Source organism: Emys orbicularis, chromosome 13 (genome assembly GCF_028017835.1).
Source record: "Emys orbicularis isolate rEmyOrb1 chromosome 13, rEmyOrb1.hap1, whole genome shotgun sequence".
NCBI lineage: Eukaryota > Metazoa > Chordata > Testudines > Emydidae > Emys > Emys orbicularis.
This window is the reverse complement of record NC_088695.1, coordinates 37,533,141-37,550,898: the sequence shown is the minus strand read 5'-3', so window position 1 is coordinate 37,550,898 and position 17,758 is coordinate 37,533,141. Positions and strand designations below refer to the sequence as shown.

The following is a 17,758-nucleotide window of genomic DNA, read 5'->3' as shown; positions in this document are numbered from 1 at the left end:
TGCTGCTCCGAGACGCACTCAGGGCAGATGTCTGCGAAGGCTGCGGCCTTGAGACCTGGGCCACGGACAAAGCATGAAAGTTCCAGGGGCTGGGAAATCTTTCCCTGGGGCCTGTTTCACCTTCATCGTGGGGAGGTCAAACCCGGGCTGCTTGTTAAAAGACATTACCAAGGCCCCCAGCAACTCATGGCAGCAGGGTAGTGGCCTGCACGGCCATGCTGGAGACCCAGGCTCCAAGCCTGACTGGGACGCTCACTGTCTAGGCTGGGAAAGCTACAGAGAATTCCCATGCTAGCCTGCAAGGACCTCTGCAATCAAGCAAGAACTAGCATCGATGGGCAACACCCTGCATATCAGCGCCCTCTTGTTAGCCAATGCCCAGCACCACCACACAAAGCACTGCTGAGGACTCTGCTGCTTTGGGGGTATCCCACTCTCTGCTTCTTGATGAAACTACGACTACAACTAACGAAAACGACAGCCCAGCTTCTTGTAGGTCCTACACATAAACACCACTGTGCCCAGCATGACATTACGATGAGTTCTCAAGACTTCCTCGTTCTCCACTTGAGTCTGGGGGCCCAGCCCGGCTCCACGGGGCACTTACCATCCTTCAAGCGGAGGAGCAGAGAGGAGTCCCCGGCCTCGCTGGAGAAATACGCAAAGCCTTTGGAGTCCCAGAAGAGCTCGTCTTGTTTGCGCTGGAGCTGCACGGCCCACTCCAGCCAGCTCTGCTTCAGCGAGGCCTCATAAAGGTCAAAGAGCGCCTGGATCACAAAGACATAATCCTCCAGGAAGCCCTGAATGGGAACAGCGCTGCAAAGACAGTCAGGGAAGGGAGGGACAGAAGAACGTGAGATCCACCACACCGGAACGGGTCTGCGGTTCCTGTTAACACTGGAAGGCAGATGACCCCCCGGTCCCGCGGGGCACTCCGCTGGGGAACACTGCCCCATGCAGTGGAGGCTTCCTGAGCCCAGCTTGTGGTCAGCTTATGACCTGAAGGATATTGGGCCAGATCCTCAGCTAGTACAAACTGACTTTACTGGAGCTAAGCCAGTTTACACCACATGAGGGTCTGGCCCGTTATTTGTAACCTGACACCCTCTTGCCGGCACATGGTCCCCAGCCATCTCCCACATGACTAGTAAAGTACCAACCCGGATACTGAAATAGATACAAAGGGCCGGATCCTCTGACTTCACAAGGTCAGAGCCCCTCAACTCCCACTGAAATCAGTGAGAAAGGAAGGGGCTCAGCACCGCTGAGGATCAGGCCCTGTCTCCCAAAACGGATGCCCCAGTGCTGGGAAGGGTGAATGGAATATGGTTAGGGACCCATCTCCCTGGCCTCACATTCGCCCCCAAGCCCGGAGCCCTGCCAGGCAAATAACAGGGTTCACAAACACGTGTGCAGCCCGTCCCACGCTGCAGTCAGTCGTTAGCCAGGCAATAACCTTCCATTCAAATTGTCTTCATCCCTGTTGACACACGCCTAATTTGTGTTTGCCCAGGAGAGCGCAGTGGCAAGGAAGGAAGAAGTGAAGTGGAGGGTGAGGGGGTTCATCCGGATTGTGGAGCTACTGACGTCTGTTGTCACAGTCGTCCCATTGTTTCATCGGCGCTGCTGGCAAATATTAAGAAAGTGCCCATCGCTGGGGTGCTGTGTGGCTCCGAGCGTGCAGCCGGCCCCCTCGCGCCTGTACTCCAAGGGGGCCTGCGTGTGTGTCGTGAGGGTCTGTGCAGGTACCACTGCCGCACCTGTAGCTGCACTCACCTGCTGGTGCGCATGCTCCTTGCACGCGTGTGCACCGTATGCACTGATGTGTGAGGGTGTGCTCATAGGCACGGGCACACGTGTGTGTGTTCACGTCTGGGCCTGCCCCTGCCCTACACTCTCTGTATGTCTACACCATGTGTCGGGGTGTGCGTCACTCTGGAGGTGCGTGTAACAAACACACCAAGGCCTCCCAGACGCCAGCAGGGGTCGCCAACGGGATGATCTGTCACTAAAGCCCCTCCGGCAGAAGCTAAACTGGAACCTTTCGCCACCAGTGGGAGGCTGAGAGGGGCCAGCCGCTAGAGGGAGATGTAGTCAAAGGCACGGCACACAGGCGTGGGAGGCTGGCGGGGGTAGTGGGGGGTTAGCAGAAGCTGTTTGGAGCGGGCCCTTTGAGTGTTTCCCTCTGGGCAGCAACTAGTGCTGGCCCTTGATAAATGGAGCTTTGTTACCGATCCTGTCCAATCTTGATCTGTGCGTAGACTGGCGTTGACCGTACTCAGCCCCCTGGCGGAGCTGTCATTCTGCCGGCAGCAGGGGAAGAAGGTGTCTTCAAATGGTAAAGATAAGAAAGAGCTGGGAGAGGATTTGACCTTAATTCCTCTGAGCTCTCTTGGGAGCCCATCCACCCTGAGCTGAATTAAGCTAACCTCAAACACACAGACACGGGAAACAGACCTGCCCCAGGCTGTAGCAGCATCCGCCCCTCTGAGCAGAACCCCAGCCCCGAGGGGGCAGGCAGACTGAGAGCTGAACGGACCCACGGGCAGAGGGCTGCATGGAGACAGATCTGTGAGAAGAGAGGCTTGCACAGCCATACAGACAATGGTCTAGACAGACCCCCTGGATAGAGGGTCCCTCCAGCTGTACACAGAGTTCTCTGGACTTGCCACGCCAGCGTGGCCTGGCTGGGACCCTGCTTCTCAGTCTCTCCCCTGCTCTCTCGTTCCAAGGCTGAAGCCAACCGGCCAGTCTGCTAGACCAGTGGCAACGTCCTGCAGCACGAGCCAACGTCAGCCTCTCCCTCCCCAGCCTGGCAGCGGGGGCGGAGCGCCAGAAGGGCAGTGAGTGCAGTCCTTTGGCTGCCTGCAGGCTGGGCAGCGTGAGGGCCCCCAAGGGGAAGGCTGGGGCCTGCGAAGTGGGGGGCTGTGAATGGGGTGGAGGACACTCAAAGGGACGCAGAAAACCTGCTCCTCACGGAAACCGGAGCCCAGACACCACAGCAATGGCCACCTTTGAAATGCAGCAGAATAGCTGAGGCAGATTAAAGAGACAGACCGACTGATCTGACAGACAATCGGCCTCCTTAGTTCTATGCTGATGCCCCGCCCCCCAACGCCGCGCTGAGCGACTCCTCCCGCACTCACCTCTGCTCCACCGAGCTGCCTTTGCCCCGGTAGCAGCTCCGCAGCAGCCTGCCGCTGCTGGCATCGAACAGGTGGCCTCGCAGGAAGGCAGCAGCCCGCCCGGCCCGGCTGACGTACTCCTCCTTGCCGAGGATCGCCCCACTCTGAGCGAAGCCCGAGATCATCAGGCCTGCACGGGTCAGAGAGAGAACAGAGCCTCGCTCAGGCTGCGACCGGGACCGTTTACTGACCAGCCATCTCCACTCCTTTGTTTAAACAGCCCACCTGGAGCTTCGCTTTGCTGAGGTCGAAGCCAGGCTGAAAGCAGGACAGGCCCCAGCCCAACAACCAGCATAAGTCACTGAGAACGTCACGTCTCATCAGAGTGGCAGCTGCCAGGAAAAAAAGCTCCAAAATGCCCCTTTGGTGGAATACGGAGTCCCTCCCATCTGCAGTACCCCAGCCACGCCGTGCGGTCACGACAGACAAGCGCAGCAGCCACTCGGACTCCGGGAGAGCTCACACGCAGCCTGATTCATTGGGAGGGCACACCGGTCAGGACAGAGGTAACTACCTACCATGGGACGCCTGGGCTTGTACCAGCGATAGACAGACCCCTGGCCCCTCCACTCCCATGCCAGCCAGCAGTGTCAGTGCTGGCCATGGGCTCTGATCCTAGCCTGGGACTTGAACCCATGACGTCTCAGCCCCACTGCGCCACAGGGACACTTTTGACAGTTTACTTGCGTTAAGGAGCCTCTACAAAGGCTGCCCTGAAAACCAGAGAAAGGTTCTGCTGCCCCCTGCTGGCAAATGGGAGAACCGTCTCGGCAAGCAGTCCTGAGTGCCCCCTCCCTGGGTTTGCTCCCTTATAACCCTGCCACTCGCAGAGAAACAGCCAGGGCCGGGAGGCGGAGAGCCTCAGAGAGGAAGTAGCTCAGCAGCACCTGGGAACAAAGGCGATGCCTGCGCCAGGCCTGCAGGAGAGGCAGGGGCGCAGTCCTGCCAGATGCCTTCCCAGGAGGGAGGATGCACCTTGCCCATGCTCCCAGGGGGCCTCTCAGCTTGACCCAGGGCGCTGGAGATGCCCCAGAGGTGAAGAAAGGTCACAGTCCAACAGACGGAGAGCAGAGCCCAGCAGGGACCATCAGCAGGAGAAGGGGTCTGAGGGGTGGGTGGAGGGGAAGCCATGGACAGTCAGGGAGGGGATGCAAGGAAAGCCCGTGACGGGGCTGGGGAAGGGGAAGGCGAAGGCGGGCTGGGGGCTAGAGGGAAGGAAAGGGAACAAAGGGCACAGGGCTGGCCGGACTTAGCCCTGCCTGGAATGGAGCCGCCCTGCTGCTGAGCTCCCTGCCCAAGACCTCTTGGCAGGGCCGGCTCTCGGCTGTGAAGTAACAAATGCAGGGACCCCTCGAGCAATCGCCCCTCACCTCTGTGTGCCCAGGATGCCCCAGCAGCCTGACATACCTCCCACCCCCTACCCTCACACTGGAAGGCTCTGCAGGCCCCCAGACCATTCCCTCCAGGGACTGGCAGGCCAGGAGGCAGAGCCAAAGGACAAGTCCAAACAGGGAGCAAGGGAGGGAATTCAGCCATGACCGTGGGCTAAAGGCACTGAACTCAGGGGTCCAAAAGGGACTCTAGGCTCTGCACTGCCTCCCGCTGGCTGGGCCCGAGACTGCTCTACGCCCTGGGTATCTCCCCATCTCATTTCTTGCAGCACCTCCTGGTGTCTGGGACAATTAATTCAAAGAGACCTCCCTCAAACCACTCTCTCAGCTGATCTCAGTGTCTGGATGGGCTGCCCACTCCTGGGCAGATGAGACTATGGCAGCACTGGGTTAGAGCTTGGTCCCACAGGTCCGGGCACAAGGCCCCTGCTCCTGGAGTCATGTGGTAACAACCAAATCTCAGCTTTCATTTAAAAAAAAAAAAAAAAAACGTAAGCTCCTAGCCCTCGGGGTTGTGGAGAAAAGCTTGATCGTGTGACTGACGCTTGCCTGAGTCTGCACACAGCCTGAAACAACAGCTCGGAGAGGTGTGAGCTGGCCCAAGCTCTCCAAATGAAGCGTGGAGCCATGTCGTGGGGGCAGTGCCCCAGTGCAGTGGGGGGCAAGGGAGGTCCCATGTCATAGGGTGGGCCTAGGACCCCAGATTCTGTAATCCAGCCCTGGACTATGGTTACTCTCCAGAGATTTAGACAAGGCCTCTTGGCTGCTTCTGTAGCTAAACGTGACTCCCAGCGAGTCGTGTGCACCTTTCACACGCAGCGACTCCCCTGAGCCCGAGGGACCCTTCTCACCATTCCAGGACGCCAGCATCTTGGTGTCCAGATGCGGGCGCGGTCGGTGACCCCGGGCTTCGCAGAGCCGCTCTCTGCTCTTCGCCAGCATCGTCTTGAGCTGTTCCAGGCCCAGCCCGAACCTGGCTGCCGTCAACTCCAGGGAATACTGCACAATCAGCACGTTCTGCCCCCTCAGCTCCTTGTGTGGGTCCTGAAACGAGGAGCCAGCAGCATCACAGCTCCCACCTCAGGGACCAGATGAGGCTGCACCCCCGGCGGGGCCTACACTCGTGCCCTCCAGGAACCTCTCTCTCACACAGGAACAGCCAGGACGGCCTCCCATCACAAACTCAAGTGGGTGACTGCGTCCTACCCCCAGGGTGGCTCTCTCCAGGGACCCCTAGCTAGCAGTACCTCCCTCCCCAGCAGCCAGCACCACTCCCCCCCAGTATCCCCAGCCACCAGTGCGGCTTCCTCCCAATAACCACAGCTACCAGTGTGACTAACACCCAATATTTCCACATGGTGTCTTCCCAGTATCCCCAGCTGCTAGAGTCACTTCCTCCCAGTACCCCCAGTTGCCAGGTATCATCCCCTCCCAGTCCGGCTAACTGCCGATATCTCCATATGCCTTCCCAGAATCCCCCTGCCCATATAGCTACTTTGGAATCCTTCTCCCTTCACTACACCTGTCCGCGCAGTTCAGAGGCCAGTGTCCCCTTGTCCCTCCCTTCCCTCCTCCATTTCCCTCCCCATAGCCTGAGGCCCCCTCTCCCAGCTCACCTTCGCTGGGCTCACGTTCCCACCTTCCTTCACCCCATAGTGATGCATGAACACATCTGCCAGAGTCTTCCTCTCCGAGGCCCCCTCCACAGGCTCTGGAAGGAGGCGCCGTATTTCCTCTGCCGTCCACACGCAGAACGCCCCCTCCCGCTTCTCTTTGGACTTGGCTGTCGGGTAGGAGTCTGCGTCCTCTGCGCTGTAGAATCCTCCAGCCTGAAACACACAGCAGCACCATTAACACAGACACGCTGGCCGGTCAGAGCTGCCGCCCCCTCACCACACATGCGTTAGCCATGTACGTTCAAGCCTCTGTAACTGATCACCCTGGCCAACGGGCGGTGCTGCAGGGAACAGGGCAGAGGGGGATACGCCAGACACAGAGAAATCTCCACCCCAGCCAGCAGGAGGCGCTGCAGGGAACAGGGCAGAGGGGGAAACACCAGACACAGAGAAATCTCCGCCCCAGCCAGCAGGAGGCGCTGCAGGGAACAGGGCAGAGGGGGATACGCCAGACATAGAGAAATCTCCGCCCCAGCCAGCAGGAGGCGCTGCAGGGAACAGGGCAGAGGGGGATACTCCGGACACAGAGAAATCTCCGCCCCAGCCAGCAGGAGGTGCTGCAGGGAACAGGGCAGAGGGGGATACGCCAGACAGAGAAATCTCCACCCCAGCCAGCAGGAGGCGCTGCAGGGAACAGGGCAGAGGGGGATATGCCAGACATAGAGAAATCTCCGCCCCAGCCAGCAGGAGGCGCTGCAGGGAACAGGGCAGAGGGGGATACTCCGGACACAGAGAAATCTCCGCCCCAGCCAGCAGGAGGCGCCGCAGGGAACAGGGCAGGGGGGATATGCCAGACACAGAGAAATCTCCACCCCAGCCAGCAGGAGGCGCTGCAGGGAACAGGGCAGAGGGGGATACACCAGACACAGAGAAATCTCCGCCCCAGCCAGCAGGAGGTACTGCAGGGAACAGGGGAGAGGGGGATACACCGGACATAGAGAAATCTCCACCCCAGCCAGCAGGAGGCGCTGCAGGGAACAGGGCAGAGGGGGATACTCCGGACATAGAGAAATCTCCGCCCCAGCCAGCAGGAGGCGCTGCAGGGAACAGGGCAGAGGGGGATATGCCAGAAATAGAGAAATCTCCGCCCCAGCCAGCAGGAGGCGCTGCAGGGAACAGGGCAGAGGGGGATACACCAGACATAGAGAAATCTCCGCCCCAGCCAGCAGGAGGTGCTGCAGGGAACAGGGCAGAGGGGGATACGCCAGACAGAGAAATCTCCACCCCAGCCAGCAGGAGGCGCTGCAGGGAACAGGGCAGAGGGGGATACTCCGGACACAGAGAAATCTCCGCCCCAGCCAGCAGGAGGCGCTGCAGGGAACAGGGCAGGGGGGATATGCCAGACACAGAGAAATCTCCACCCCAGCCAGCAGGAGGCGCTGCAGGGAACAGGGCAGAGGGGGATACACCAGACACAGAGAAATCTCCGCCCCAGCCAGCAGGAGGTACTGCAGGGAACAGGGGAGAGGGGGATACACCGGACATAGAGAAATCTCCACCCCAGCCAGCGGGAGGTGCTGCAGGGAACAGGGCAGAGGGGGATACTCCGGACATAGAGAAATCTCCGCCCCAGCCAGCAGGAGGCGCTGCAGGGAACAGGGCAGAGGGGGATATGCCAGAAATAGAGAAATCTTCACCCCAGCCAGCAGGAGGCGCTGCAGGGAACAGGGCAGAGGGGGATACACCAGACACAGAGAAATCGCCGCCCCAGCCAGCAGGAGGCGCTGCAGGGAACAGGGCAGAGGGGGATACTCCAGGTGTAGTGTACTGATATATCAGTATAGTTAATAGGGCACTGGTCTGGGGATGCAAGAGATCTGGGTTCAGTTAGTGGCTCAGTTTCTTGTCTGACCTTGGACAAATCCCTAAATCTCCCCGTGCCTCCGTTCCCCCTCCATAAAATGGGGATGGCACTTCCCTCCCCCCAGGGTGTTGTGAGGCTAAAATCCATTACTGATTGTGAGCGCTCAGCTAGAACAGTCGTGAGGACCATGGAAATACCTACATAGGTCAGGCATAGACCCGTCTCTGTCCCAGCCAGCAGGAAGTGCTGCAGGGGACAAGACAGAAGGAGACAGAACTGGCATAGACCAGTCTGTTGCAGCCAGCAGAGGTGGGGATACACAGGCACGAAGGAGCCTGGGCACGGGGAGCGGAAGAGCGGGTTGCCCTCGTGCCAGTGATTTTGATCGCTGGCGAAGCACGCGAGCCGCCGGACGTGACGGCAGCAATGAGGCAAGTGATTCCCGCACCCACGCGAAGCTGCTGACTTACCCTGTCACTCAGATCTCGGGAGACGTAGAGCAGAACGTCCGCAGCAACATCTGCAAAGAATTCATCGCCAGAAATCTGTTAAAGACACAACGAGGATTCCATTCCAGTGCTAACAAAGGAAGGAAAAGCGACGCTAACAAGATCGAGCAGGGGCTCCTGATTTAAAGAGCTCACGCAGGGAAACAGCAAATCTACTGGTTCAAGGATTGCACACCCAGGACTGGATTGGAGGGTCGCCGTCACACCAGGGAAATCTGCTGGTGTCTGAGAGTTACCCCAGATCTACACCAGGGTTGCTGAGAGCAGACGTCCTTTGGACGCTTACACAAAGTCAAGCTCAGAATGTCCCACCCAAAGCTCCACTCTTGCTTGTGTTTGAAACCTCGGCAGCAAAACCCTTTGGAGGCTAGCAGGGTGAGGCAGGAATCCCCGTCTGCCAGAGACTGGCAGAGTGTGGCCAGAGTCCCCGGCTTCAGACAAGCCGAGTTTCCTGGGATGATCTCAAGACAACAGATGGGCCAGTAATTTCATCTGCCTCCATTGCAGGTGACAGGTAACCAGGATCCTCAGATCCATCATACTTGGGCCCTACACTTAGACCCTGTTTTGCTCTGGTGTGGCCACGCACAGCCTCTCTCCTGCTGATTTACACCTGCTGCTCCCTGTGCCGGGGGTGCCGAGCTCCCAGTGGGGATCCCAAATGTCACTGAAATGATCTGGCACCTAACCGCCTTCGGCGCCTGTCAACGGCCTGGCCCAGAGCTCCCTCTCGCCTCTCGTCCTGCCAGTGCTTGTGCAGCAGCTTCTGCGCCTGGCCGGCACAAAGCTCAGACAAACTTCCCCTCAGTGCTACGGACAGGGCCCGCCAGAGGGTCGGATGGAGTTTCTGACTGGAGCCAGTAAAGTAGAGGTCTGGGGGCTAGTCGTGGTTCTGTCACTGACTTGACGTGTGACCTTGGCCAAGTCACTTCACCTTGTGCCTTAGCTACACCAGCTGTAAAACGGGGGCAGTGCTACTTCCTCACTCCCCCCCTCCCCCCCCCCCCGCTTTGTAAAGCTCTCAGAGGCCCCTGGGTGCTGCATTCACAAAGTCACAGCGTTACTCTAACCAGGTAGGGTTAGGTAGCTCAGGGACTAAGCCTGGGATCTCAGGGGGGAGGCAGTGAATGGGGCCACGGAAGAGGATGTGGCAGAGCCTGCCAGGAGGGGGAAGGTGGTGGGCGAGTCCCAAGATGCCGGGAAGAAGCTGCCTGCTGGCTTGGTTGGAATTCCCTCTGCCTCAGGAAGCCCGTGTCACCAGGCTTTGCTCTGGCAAGCCAGCTCTTGTTCTCCTTCCCCTGCGGAAATCCCCAGCCCCGGATAATGCCATGTAAATCCAACTGCTCAGCAATGTTTTCTCATTGCCGCCCTAGGCACTCCTATCCGCTCTCATCATGCTCCTGTGGAACCAAACAGCCGGCTAATGCCAGGAGAGCCTCTCACCAGGGAGTCCTGGCTGCACTGCTGCTGCTCCCCATCACCACCGACATTTTGTCAGGGACAAGCCTGTCAACAGCCCCTTTCCATCCCAGCCTCCCCTCACCTGAGCAGGAGTCTTGGGATAGGACCTGGAACCGGGCTGAGCATGGTATCTGTCTCTCTCTCGGCACCAGAGGACAGCTGGCAAGTTTCCCAGTCCTCCCCACACCAAGCACACTCTCCAGTCTAGACTGTCCGAAATGAGCTGCTTCTTGCTGAGATCAGACCTCTGTTCAGGCGCCAATTCTTCTGAGTTTTGATTCAGAACCTTAAGTTATCACTAGGGCTAAGAGTTACAGTGGGCCTACCTGAAACGCCCTGGCATAGGCCACTGCTAGCTGCCCCTGATCATACAGCATCTTCTCAAAGTGAGGAACATGCCATCTCTGGTCGGTGGAGTAGCGGTGGAATCCCTGCAGAGACAGAAACAGTACGCGTGCACCAGGGCCCAGCACATCCCTGGTCAGCCATGCGATTAGACCTCCAGGGTTTTCTTTCATGCTACCCAAGCAAGATGCCTCCAAGAGCCATCGCTCCGGGCCATCTAATACCCAGCCCCCCTTACCTGAGCAATGTGATCATGAATCCCACCATAGGCCATCATCTTGAGAGTGTGCAGCGCCATCTGCAAGGCCCGTGCACCATCAGGGGACGCCCGGTGTAGGGCCCAGTATGTGAACAGGAAATTTAAATTGACTGCAATACAATAACAAAGCCGCGCACCTGAGGTCAGCTCCATGCCCTGCGCTGCTCCCTTCTGCTGCGATGGCTCAGCTAGGAGACAATGGACTGACCTGGCGTGGGGAACTTTGGAAACTCTGAAAAGCCGCCATATTCCTCCTCATATGATTCAGACAGCTGCTGGAAACACCTGGCCATCACCTCTGGAAAAGGTGGGGGCGAATCTTCCCCTTTGATGCTGATCTCAGCCCTGGCCAGCAGCGCTGACATAATCCTCTCGCTATTCTCCAAAAGGGCATTTTTGTTCCGCTTCCACTAGGAAGGAGACCATGAAAGAGCCGGAAGGTCAGTCTTGCCCCATCAGCTGCTCATGGCCTTTGTCCCCTCTTGATGAGGTTCCCTGTGTTATTCAAATCCAGATTCTATCTTCAGACCCCAGTCCAGTTCTTTGGTCCAGCACCCAATGATTCCCCTCCCCCGGTAAATTCTAATCAATCTCTAACCCATCCAGAGCTCTGTGCCTCTTCCCTATGCAGAGTCCATCAGCCGGTGTTTTTTCTCACCAACTGGCCCCTCTCTTTTCCCCACATCCACTTCGCTTGTCCCCCAAACACACATGTCCCCACTATCCCAACCCCAAATCCAATTTTCCCCATCAACCCTCCAAATCAATCGGTGCTAATAGCAAAGGCTAGTCCACTTCCCTGTCCCAGGTTTCTGTGCTGTATTTTTCTGATGAGGACCCAAAAACCTACCACAAAATCTCACGCAGCAAAAATGTATACCTGATCGGCAATTCGGAGAAGCACCGTTCGAAAGCCGACTTGGTAAATTCCATCTTCGGGAGGGAAATACGTCCCACCTATGAAGGGTTTGAGGTCAGGAGTCAGCCACACACTCATTGGCCAGCCCCCTCCACTGCTGGTAGCCTGCAAGAAAAACCATGGATAAGTGATCATCTCTCGGCCATCCCTTGGTATCATAATGTGTGTGTCTAACCCAGGGATGGTGGAGAGGTTCTCCCCACACCTCTTGTCATGCATTTCCCCTTTCTTGTCATGGTCCCACGTCAGACCCACCTCCTCACCTGCACAAAGGTCATGTAAACTTTATCCACATCTGGCCTCTCCTCACGATCCACTTTTATGCACACAAAGTTGTCATTCAGAATCTTGCCGATCTCTTTGTTCTTGAAGGACTCCTGCTCCATCACGTGGCACCAGTGGCAGGTGGAATAGCCGACTGAAAACAAACACTGTCAATTAAAGAAAGGTTCCAAGCTGAATACTGGGACAAATGTCCTACTAATGAAATCTATTCACTGTGGAATACTCTCCCAAAGGGATCCCCATTGAATAGGACAGTTACAAATCGGATTGGAGAGTAAACTGCAGGGAATGAGTCTGCATTGGGGAATGCAGGTTAGGTCACTCTGTCATTTCCATCTCTAACCCCTATGATTTTGCCCCATAGACTCTTGTAAACAAGAAGGAGCCCATTGGATAATAACATAAGAACGGCCATACTGGATCACATCAAAGGTCCATCTTGCCCACTATCCGGTCTTCCGACAGTGTCCAATGCCTAGTGCTTCAGAGGGAATGAACAGAACAGGTAATCATCAAGAGATCTGTCCTCTGTCGCCCATTCCCAGCTTCTGGCAAACAGTGGCTAGGGACACTTCAGAGCATGGTTTTGCCCAACTTAAACTAGTGTCCATTTAAGAACTAGTCTATATGTGGGAATTAACCAGAATTGATCATGCTTAATCCATTTTGGAAGTGGATTGAGCAAAACCTGAAAACAGCACTCTTATTCTGGATTAAGTGTATCCACACAAAAAGGTATTCAGGAATAGCTATAGTTATTTAAATTCATATCCTATTTTATTCTGGAATAACCTCTGTGTAGACAAACCATAAAACTACCTGATCCTCTCATGCTGATACATAGTACAAGGTTATCAGGCAACCTTCTCAAAGGATCTCCAGTGCCATTCACATACCAGCCTGAGACAAAGACGCCTGGCCTATGGTGTAATTTACATAACCATGCATGGGGAAGCTCAATGCATTTGCTCTTGGGTTACCTGACAGAAATATCAGCTTGTTTTCTTTCTTTGCTTTATCAAAGGCTTCCTGGCCCCACGGGTACCTGGGAGAAAAGAAAGAAAGGGGCTTCTGCCATGAGGGCTGCTGAGTTTTATAATGATATATTTTACACTGGCTGAGGACCTGTTATAAGATGGGAGGCAATCAGTGTGCTCGTTGTGGATAATCAAGTCCTATTCCGGGCTCTGGACTGTAGCAGATGGTCACCTCCTGCCCCGCAAGGTTATCACAAATCTGAGCATACACGACATGAAGGGAAGAACTCCATAGCCTCAGGGTGACACACACAACTCCATAGCCTCAGGGTGACACACACACAACTCCATAGCATCAGGGTGATGCCCCCCCCCCCACACACACACACACACATAAATGTCCCTAATGGAAAACTCTGGCTATACACGGGCCATAGGGTGCCCACCACTGATTTAAGCTGTGCTGCCATCCATCCCAGATCCCACGGACCCTACCCAGCTTCACTGTTGGTAAAATGAAAGGGAAGAGGGGAAGGCTCTCTCTCACCAGTCCACCGGATTGTGGGCATGCTGGAGGAGGTAGGGAGACTTCTCGTTAATCAGACGGTTGGTGTAACGATGGATGCTAGATCGGCTGCTTTTCCCTCCTGTGGCCATGGCTGGGCCCCCTCTCAGAAACACAGTCCTGTGACAAGGAACACAAAGGTTTGTTAGCATCACTCATCCCCGAAGTCGAGTAAGACACCAAAGTCCCAAGAACTGCTAAGGACTGGATCAGCATATGGCCCAGGCTTCTTGAGGTCCCTGTACACACCCGGAGTGATCCCCGGTGGGCTGGTTGCGGCAGTGTGGTCAGTCTGTATCTGGGAATGCTGCCGGTTCCTCACTGCAAACCCAAGGCTGGAGTCATGAGCTGTGACACTAACCTCTTGGGTTACTGCAGGGGTCTGAGTGGAGGTGACTTAGGCCCCGCCAGCACAAAGCTAGCTCAAGCACGCCCCCAGTGGGCAGGGGAAGGAGTGTTAATGCTGCCATTGTGATGCGAGAGCTGTGTCATAGCCCAGCTGAGAGCGGCTCCCACAGCACATGTGCACAGCTGCAGCAAGGGAGGTCTGTGTCCTCTCCCTCCAGCCAAATACCACCTCCTTAGCCATACCCCAGAAGGCTACCTGCTCAGCATACACATGGCTCTTCTCCCTACAGCCCCCAGACCAATAGGTATCCTGCTCCTTTGAGCACACTCCAAAACCCTTCCCTTTCTGTCCAACACAGACCATCCACCTATCTAAAGCTCAGAATTGCCACCTCATTCTGCTGCAGGTACCTGTACTCATTCCCACAGTATGTGAGTGCCTCACAATACCCCTGAGAGGTAGGGGACAGTTATCTTCCCCATGCTTCCAGCTGGGGAACCGAGGCACAGAAAGGCAAAGTGACTCACCCCAAGTTACACACGGTGGGGTAGGCAACTGAACCCAGGTCTCCAAAGTCTCCAGCCAGTGTCCCAACCTGGACCACACACAACCTCCTAGCACCCCAAGGAAACTCAGCCCTCAGGATTCTCTGTGCTGAACCGCTGAACCACTCCCCCCCCCCCAAACATCTCTCCTTTTACCTCCTAACTGTACCCACAGACCTTAAAAGGCCTCACAGCCACAGCCTTGACTCACTCCACAAGGAAACCAGCAACAGGGACTTTACATTTACACAGCGCCAAAACATGCCAGATGCTCCTCACACTGATCCAGAGACAAGGTCTTTCCTCAGAGTTCCCAACCTAAAGAGGCTTGAAGCCAACAAAGGATAGGAAGTAACATACACAAGTAATTCAGTGAGCCGGGTCTCTTGGGTCCCACACTTTTTGTGGGGCTCATCTTTTCTCACTCTCTTGCCATCATTTTGGAGAAGACCAAGGACCGGGTGGGCCTTGTGAATGGAGTAACTCCTGAAATGGGACATGAAGGAGGAGGAGAGGATGGAGACAGGGTGGAGAAGGTCCGGAAGGGGGTTCCAGATGTAGGGGGGTGGGGAATGTGGGAGACAGAGCAAAGACAAGAGCGAGAGAAGAGAATGAAAGGGAAGGTTAACTGCAAAGCTTGGGCCAAGAGAAGACAGACAGGTAGAGTAGACACTTATAAGGGGGATTAGTATGGAGTGATCCTGACATTACACAGCTTCTGGGATCAGCTCCAAAGACTGCAACCCACAAAAAATCAATGCTGCACCAGGCAGATGTACAGGCATTGGCACGACATCGAACATCCTAACAGGGAGGAATGGGGCTCAGATTCAGGGACAGGCAGATGAGGCAGCTGATCTCTCCCTGGTCATTACCAATCTGAACGGGGATCAGTGGCAGGCTGAACAAACACATAACTCCCAGGAGCAATATTGGGTCAGATCTAGCTGTAGAGAACACTTACTCTCATACTGCGATGAAGGGAATGCCTCAGTCCTAGGGGTGGCAAAGGGGAATAGGGCTATACTGGGGTTGGTGATTTGACTGGCAGTAGGATAGATAGGGAACCTTATTGTAACCTTGTATAACCTCCACCCATTCTGTTTGTTGAATCCCCCAGTTATCTCTTGTCATGCACTTAACATGTACAGTGTTTAGCACAATGGGCCTCCTAGGGGCTGCCAGATTCAGAATACAAATCATGCCTCAAAATAACAGCAGCAGGCAGGACAACACTCTTGGGTGTGACAGAAATTCTCTCTGGGCCAGACTAGGGGGAGCAAAGGGATCATAAACTGTCAGCGCCAGGGACATACAACGGAGAGCGCTGGGCTGGACAGAACACTGCCCCCCAATGGATCAGTACCAATGACAGACAAGGGGATCCTACTGGGGCAGACAACATCTCCCTTGGATCAGTATCCTAGACAGAGAGTGGGTCAGACAGAACCACCCAAGTGTCAGTAGCAGCAACAAGACAGGGTGCTCCCACCAAAACACAGAACCACACATTCTCCCCCGCCTTTCGGGGCTGGCTCAAAGACAAGCCAGGGACTCTCACTGGATCAGAGAACCACACGCCCCTTTGGGACAGCGCCAGACCGGGGGGCGGGTCCCATTGGGTCAGACAGAGCAGCCTCCCTCCCCCAATCCTGTGGGGGGACTGGGGGGATCCCCCTGGGCCTGACAGAACCCCCCCCCTTTGGATCAGTGCCGGGAGGACTGCTCCCCTCGGGGATCCTGTGGCGCTGTGACCATGTCAGCGTGTCTCCGGGTTCCCGGACCCCGGGCCCAATCCCTGGCCCGGCTCCGTTCGGGCTGTTCCCTGGGCTCTGCCCCGGTACCTGCGAGTCCAGGCGGCTCGGTTCGCTCCGGCCCGGCGGGACAGCAGGCAGCAGTAGCGGCGGAGGAGGGGGGCGGAGATCATGGCCGCCGCCAGCGACTTACTCCCGGGCTTGGGCTGCAGGGAGGCCGGCAGGGGGCGGCAGCCGCTGCCCAGAACGAGGAGCGGCCGGACAGCCCCGGGCCCACGGGGAGGGACAGGCGCGCTGCGCCGGGGAGGAGGAGCCCGGTCGCGGCTAAGGCCTTCCGCCTGCCCGCACTCCGGGGATCGCCCTGGGGTTGACCTTGGCTCTGAGTCCCCAGGACGGGGCTGACCCTGGCTCAGGCTTGGGGGGTGACTGGGGCTGAGTTCCCAGGACAGGGGTGACCCTGGCTCTGAGTCCCCAGGACGGGGCTGACCCTGGCTCAGGCTTGGGGGGTGACTGGGGCTGAGTTCCCAGGATGGGGGTGACCCTGGCTCTGAGTCCCCAGGACGGGGGTGACCCTGGCTCTGGGGGTGAGTGCTGGCTCTGGGTCTGAGTCCTGGGCCGAGGCAGCTCCAGGCCTGAATCCTGGGGGACCCTGCGAGACTTTGGGGTTTGAGCCCCTCTCTGCAGTCCTCTATTCAGGCTGGGCTAGGGCCCAAGCCTTTGCTCCCAGGAAGGGCCAGATCCCCCGTTACAGGACTACATGCCAACACCCCTGTCTGTGAAACTGGCTTCTCAGTGAAATTAATAGGCACCAGGTTTAAAACAAACAAAAGGAAGTACTTCATGCAACACAAAGTCAACCTGTGGAACTCATTGCCAGGGGATGTTGTGAAGACAAAAATATATATGGGTTCAAAAAAAGATTTAGATAAGTCCATAAAGGTTAAGTGTATCATAGGCTGATAGTCAAAGTGATACAACCCCATGCTCTGGGTGTCCCTAAACCTCTGACTGCTACAAGCTGGGACTGGGTGACAGGTGATGGATCACTAGATTAAATTGCCCTGTTCTGTTCATTCCCTCTGAAGCATCTGACACCAGCCACTGTCAGAGGACAGAATATTGGACTAGATGGACCGTTGGTCTGACCCAGTATGGCCATTCTTAGGTCATCACTGCTGGAATACACAGCACAGCAAAGCCTACCCTGGATACCGCTCCTGGGACATTAGACATCAAATAAGGGACTGGTGATCATTCTGCACTGCACACACAGTCAAAGTCCCTGCCAGTATTGCCAACACCAGGCATTCAAAAAGCATGAGTCAGAGCTCCCCAAATCAGGAGATTGAAAACAATAATAAAACTGGGGGCTCTTTATTCACCTTCTGGGCTTTGAACCTTTAAGGGGGGTGTCACATTTTCCAGTTTTTCTCTGCAACCATGAGAGAGAGAAACGTCCATTTTTTAAGAATGAAAGCTGAGATTCATGTGATTCCAGGAGCTGGGGCTTTCAGAAAAATTCCAAATATCATGAGATGATAAAAATCATGAGAGTTGGCAATAATCCAGATTGTCTACTCTAGCCACCACCTCTCTCCACCTGAGTGGGGAAAAGGTGTGTCCTAATCCCATGCTAGCTATCATGAGGTAACTAACATCAGGTGAAATCCTAGAGAAGACAAGGTAGTCTGTAGTTTTCACGTTAGCAACTCAAAGTAAACCTTGGGGGAGCAT

At 56.1% G+C, this 17,758-nt stretch overlaps 1 protein-coding gene across 2 annotated transcripts in view; it reads right to left on the bottom strand.

Moving 5' to 3' along the window:
* The window catches only part of SPATA20 (spermatogenesis associated 20), a 35,685-nt gene extending 19,470 nt beyond the window's left edge, over positions 1 to 16,215 (bottom strand). Inside the window, exons 1-13 of one of the 2 annotated variants that reach the window (XM_065415741.1) lie at positions 16,115 to 16,215; positions 13,359 to 13,496; positions 12,815 to 12,879; positions 11,813 to 11,967; positions 11,511 to 11,654; positions 10,839 to 11,040; positions 10,610 to 10,740; positions 10,353 to 10,457; positions 8,527 to 8,601; positions 6,193 to 6,405; positions 5,428 to 5,620; positions 3,147 to 3,315; positions 608 to 816 (exon numbers count right to left, since the gene is read on the bottom strand). In XM_065415741.1, coding sequence (XP_065271813.1) covers positions 608 to 816; positions 3,147 to 3,315; positions 5,428 to 5,620; positions 6,193 to 6,405; positions 8,527 to 8,601; positions 10,353 to 10,457; positions 10,610 to 10,740; positions 10,839 to 11,040; positions 11,511 to 11,654; positions 11,813 to 11,967; positions 12,815 to 12,879; positions 13,359 to 13,496; positions 16,115 to 16,197 — 1,882 coding nt within the window. In that variant the 5' untranslated portion in view covers positions 16,198 to 16,215. Of the gene's footprint in view, positions 1 to 607; positions 817 to 3,146; positions 3,316 to 5,427; positions 5,621 to 6,192; positions 6,406 to 8,526; positions 8,602 to 10,352; positions 10,458 to 10,609; positions 10,741 to 10,838; positions 11,041 to 11,510; positions 11,655 to 11,812; positions 11,968 to 12,814; positions 12,880 to 13,358; positions 13,497 to 14,630; positions 14,786 to 16,114 lie in introns of those variants that run through there. The other variant, XM_065415742.1, reaches the window with a different exon arrangement.
* Between the last annotated feature and the right edge of the window lie 1,543 nt (positions 16,216 to 17,758).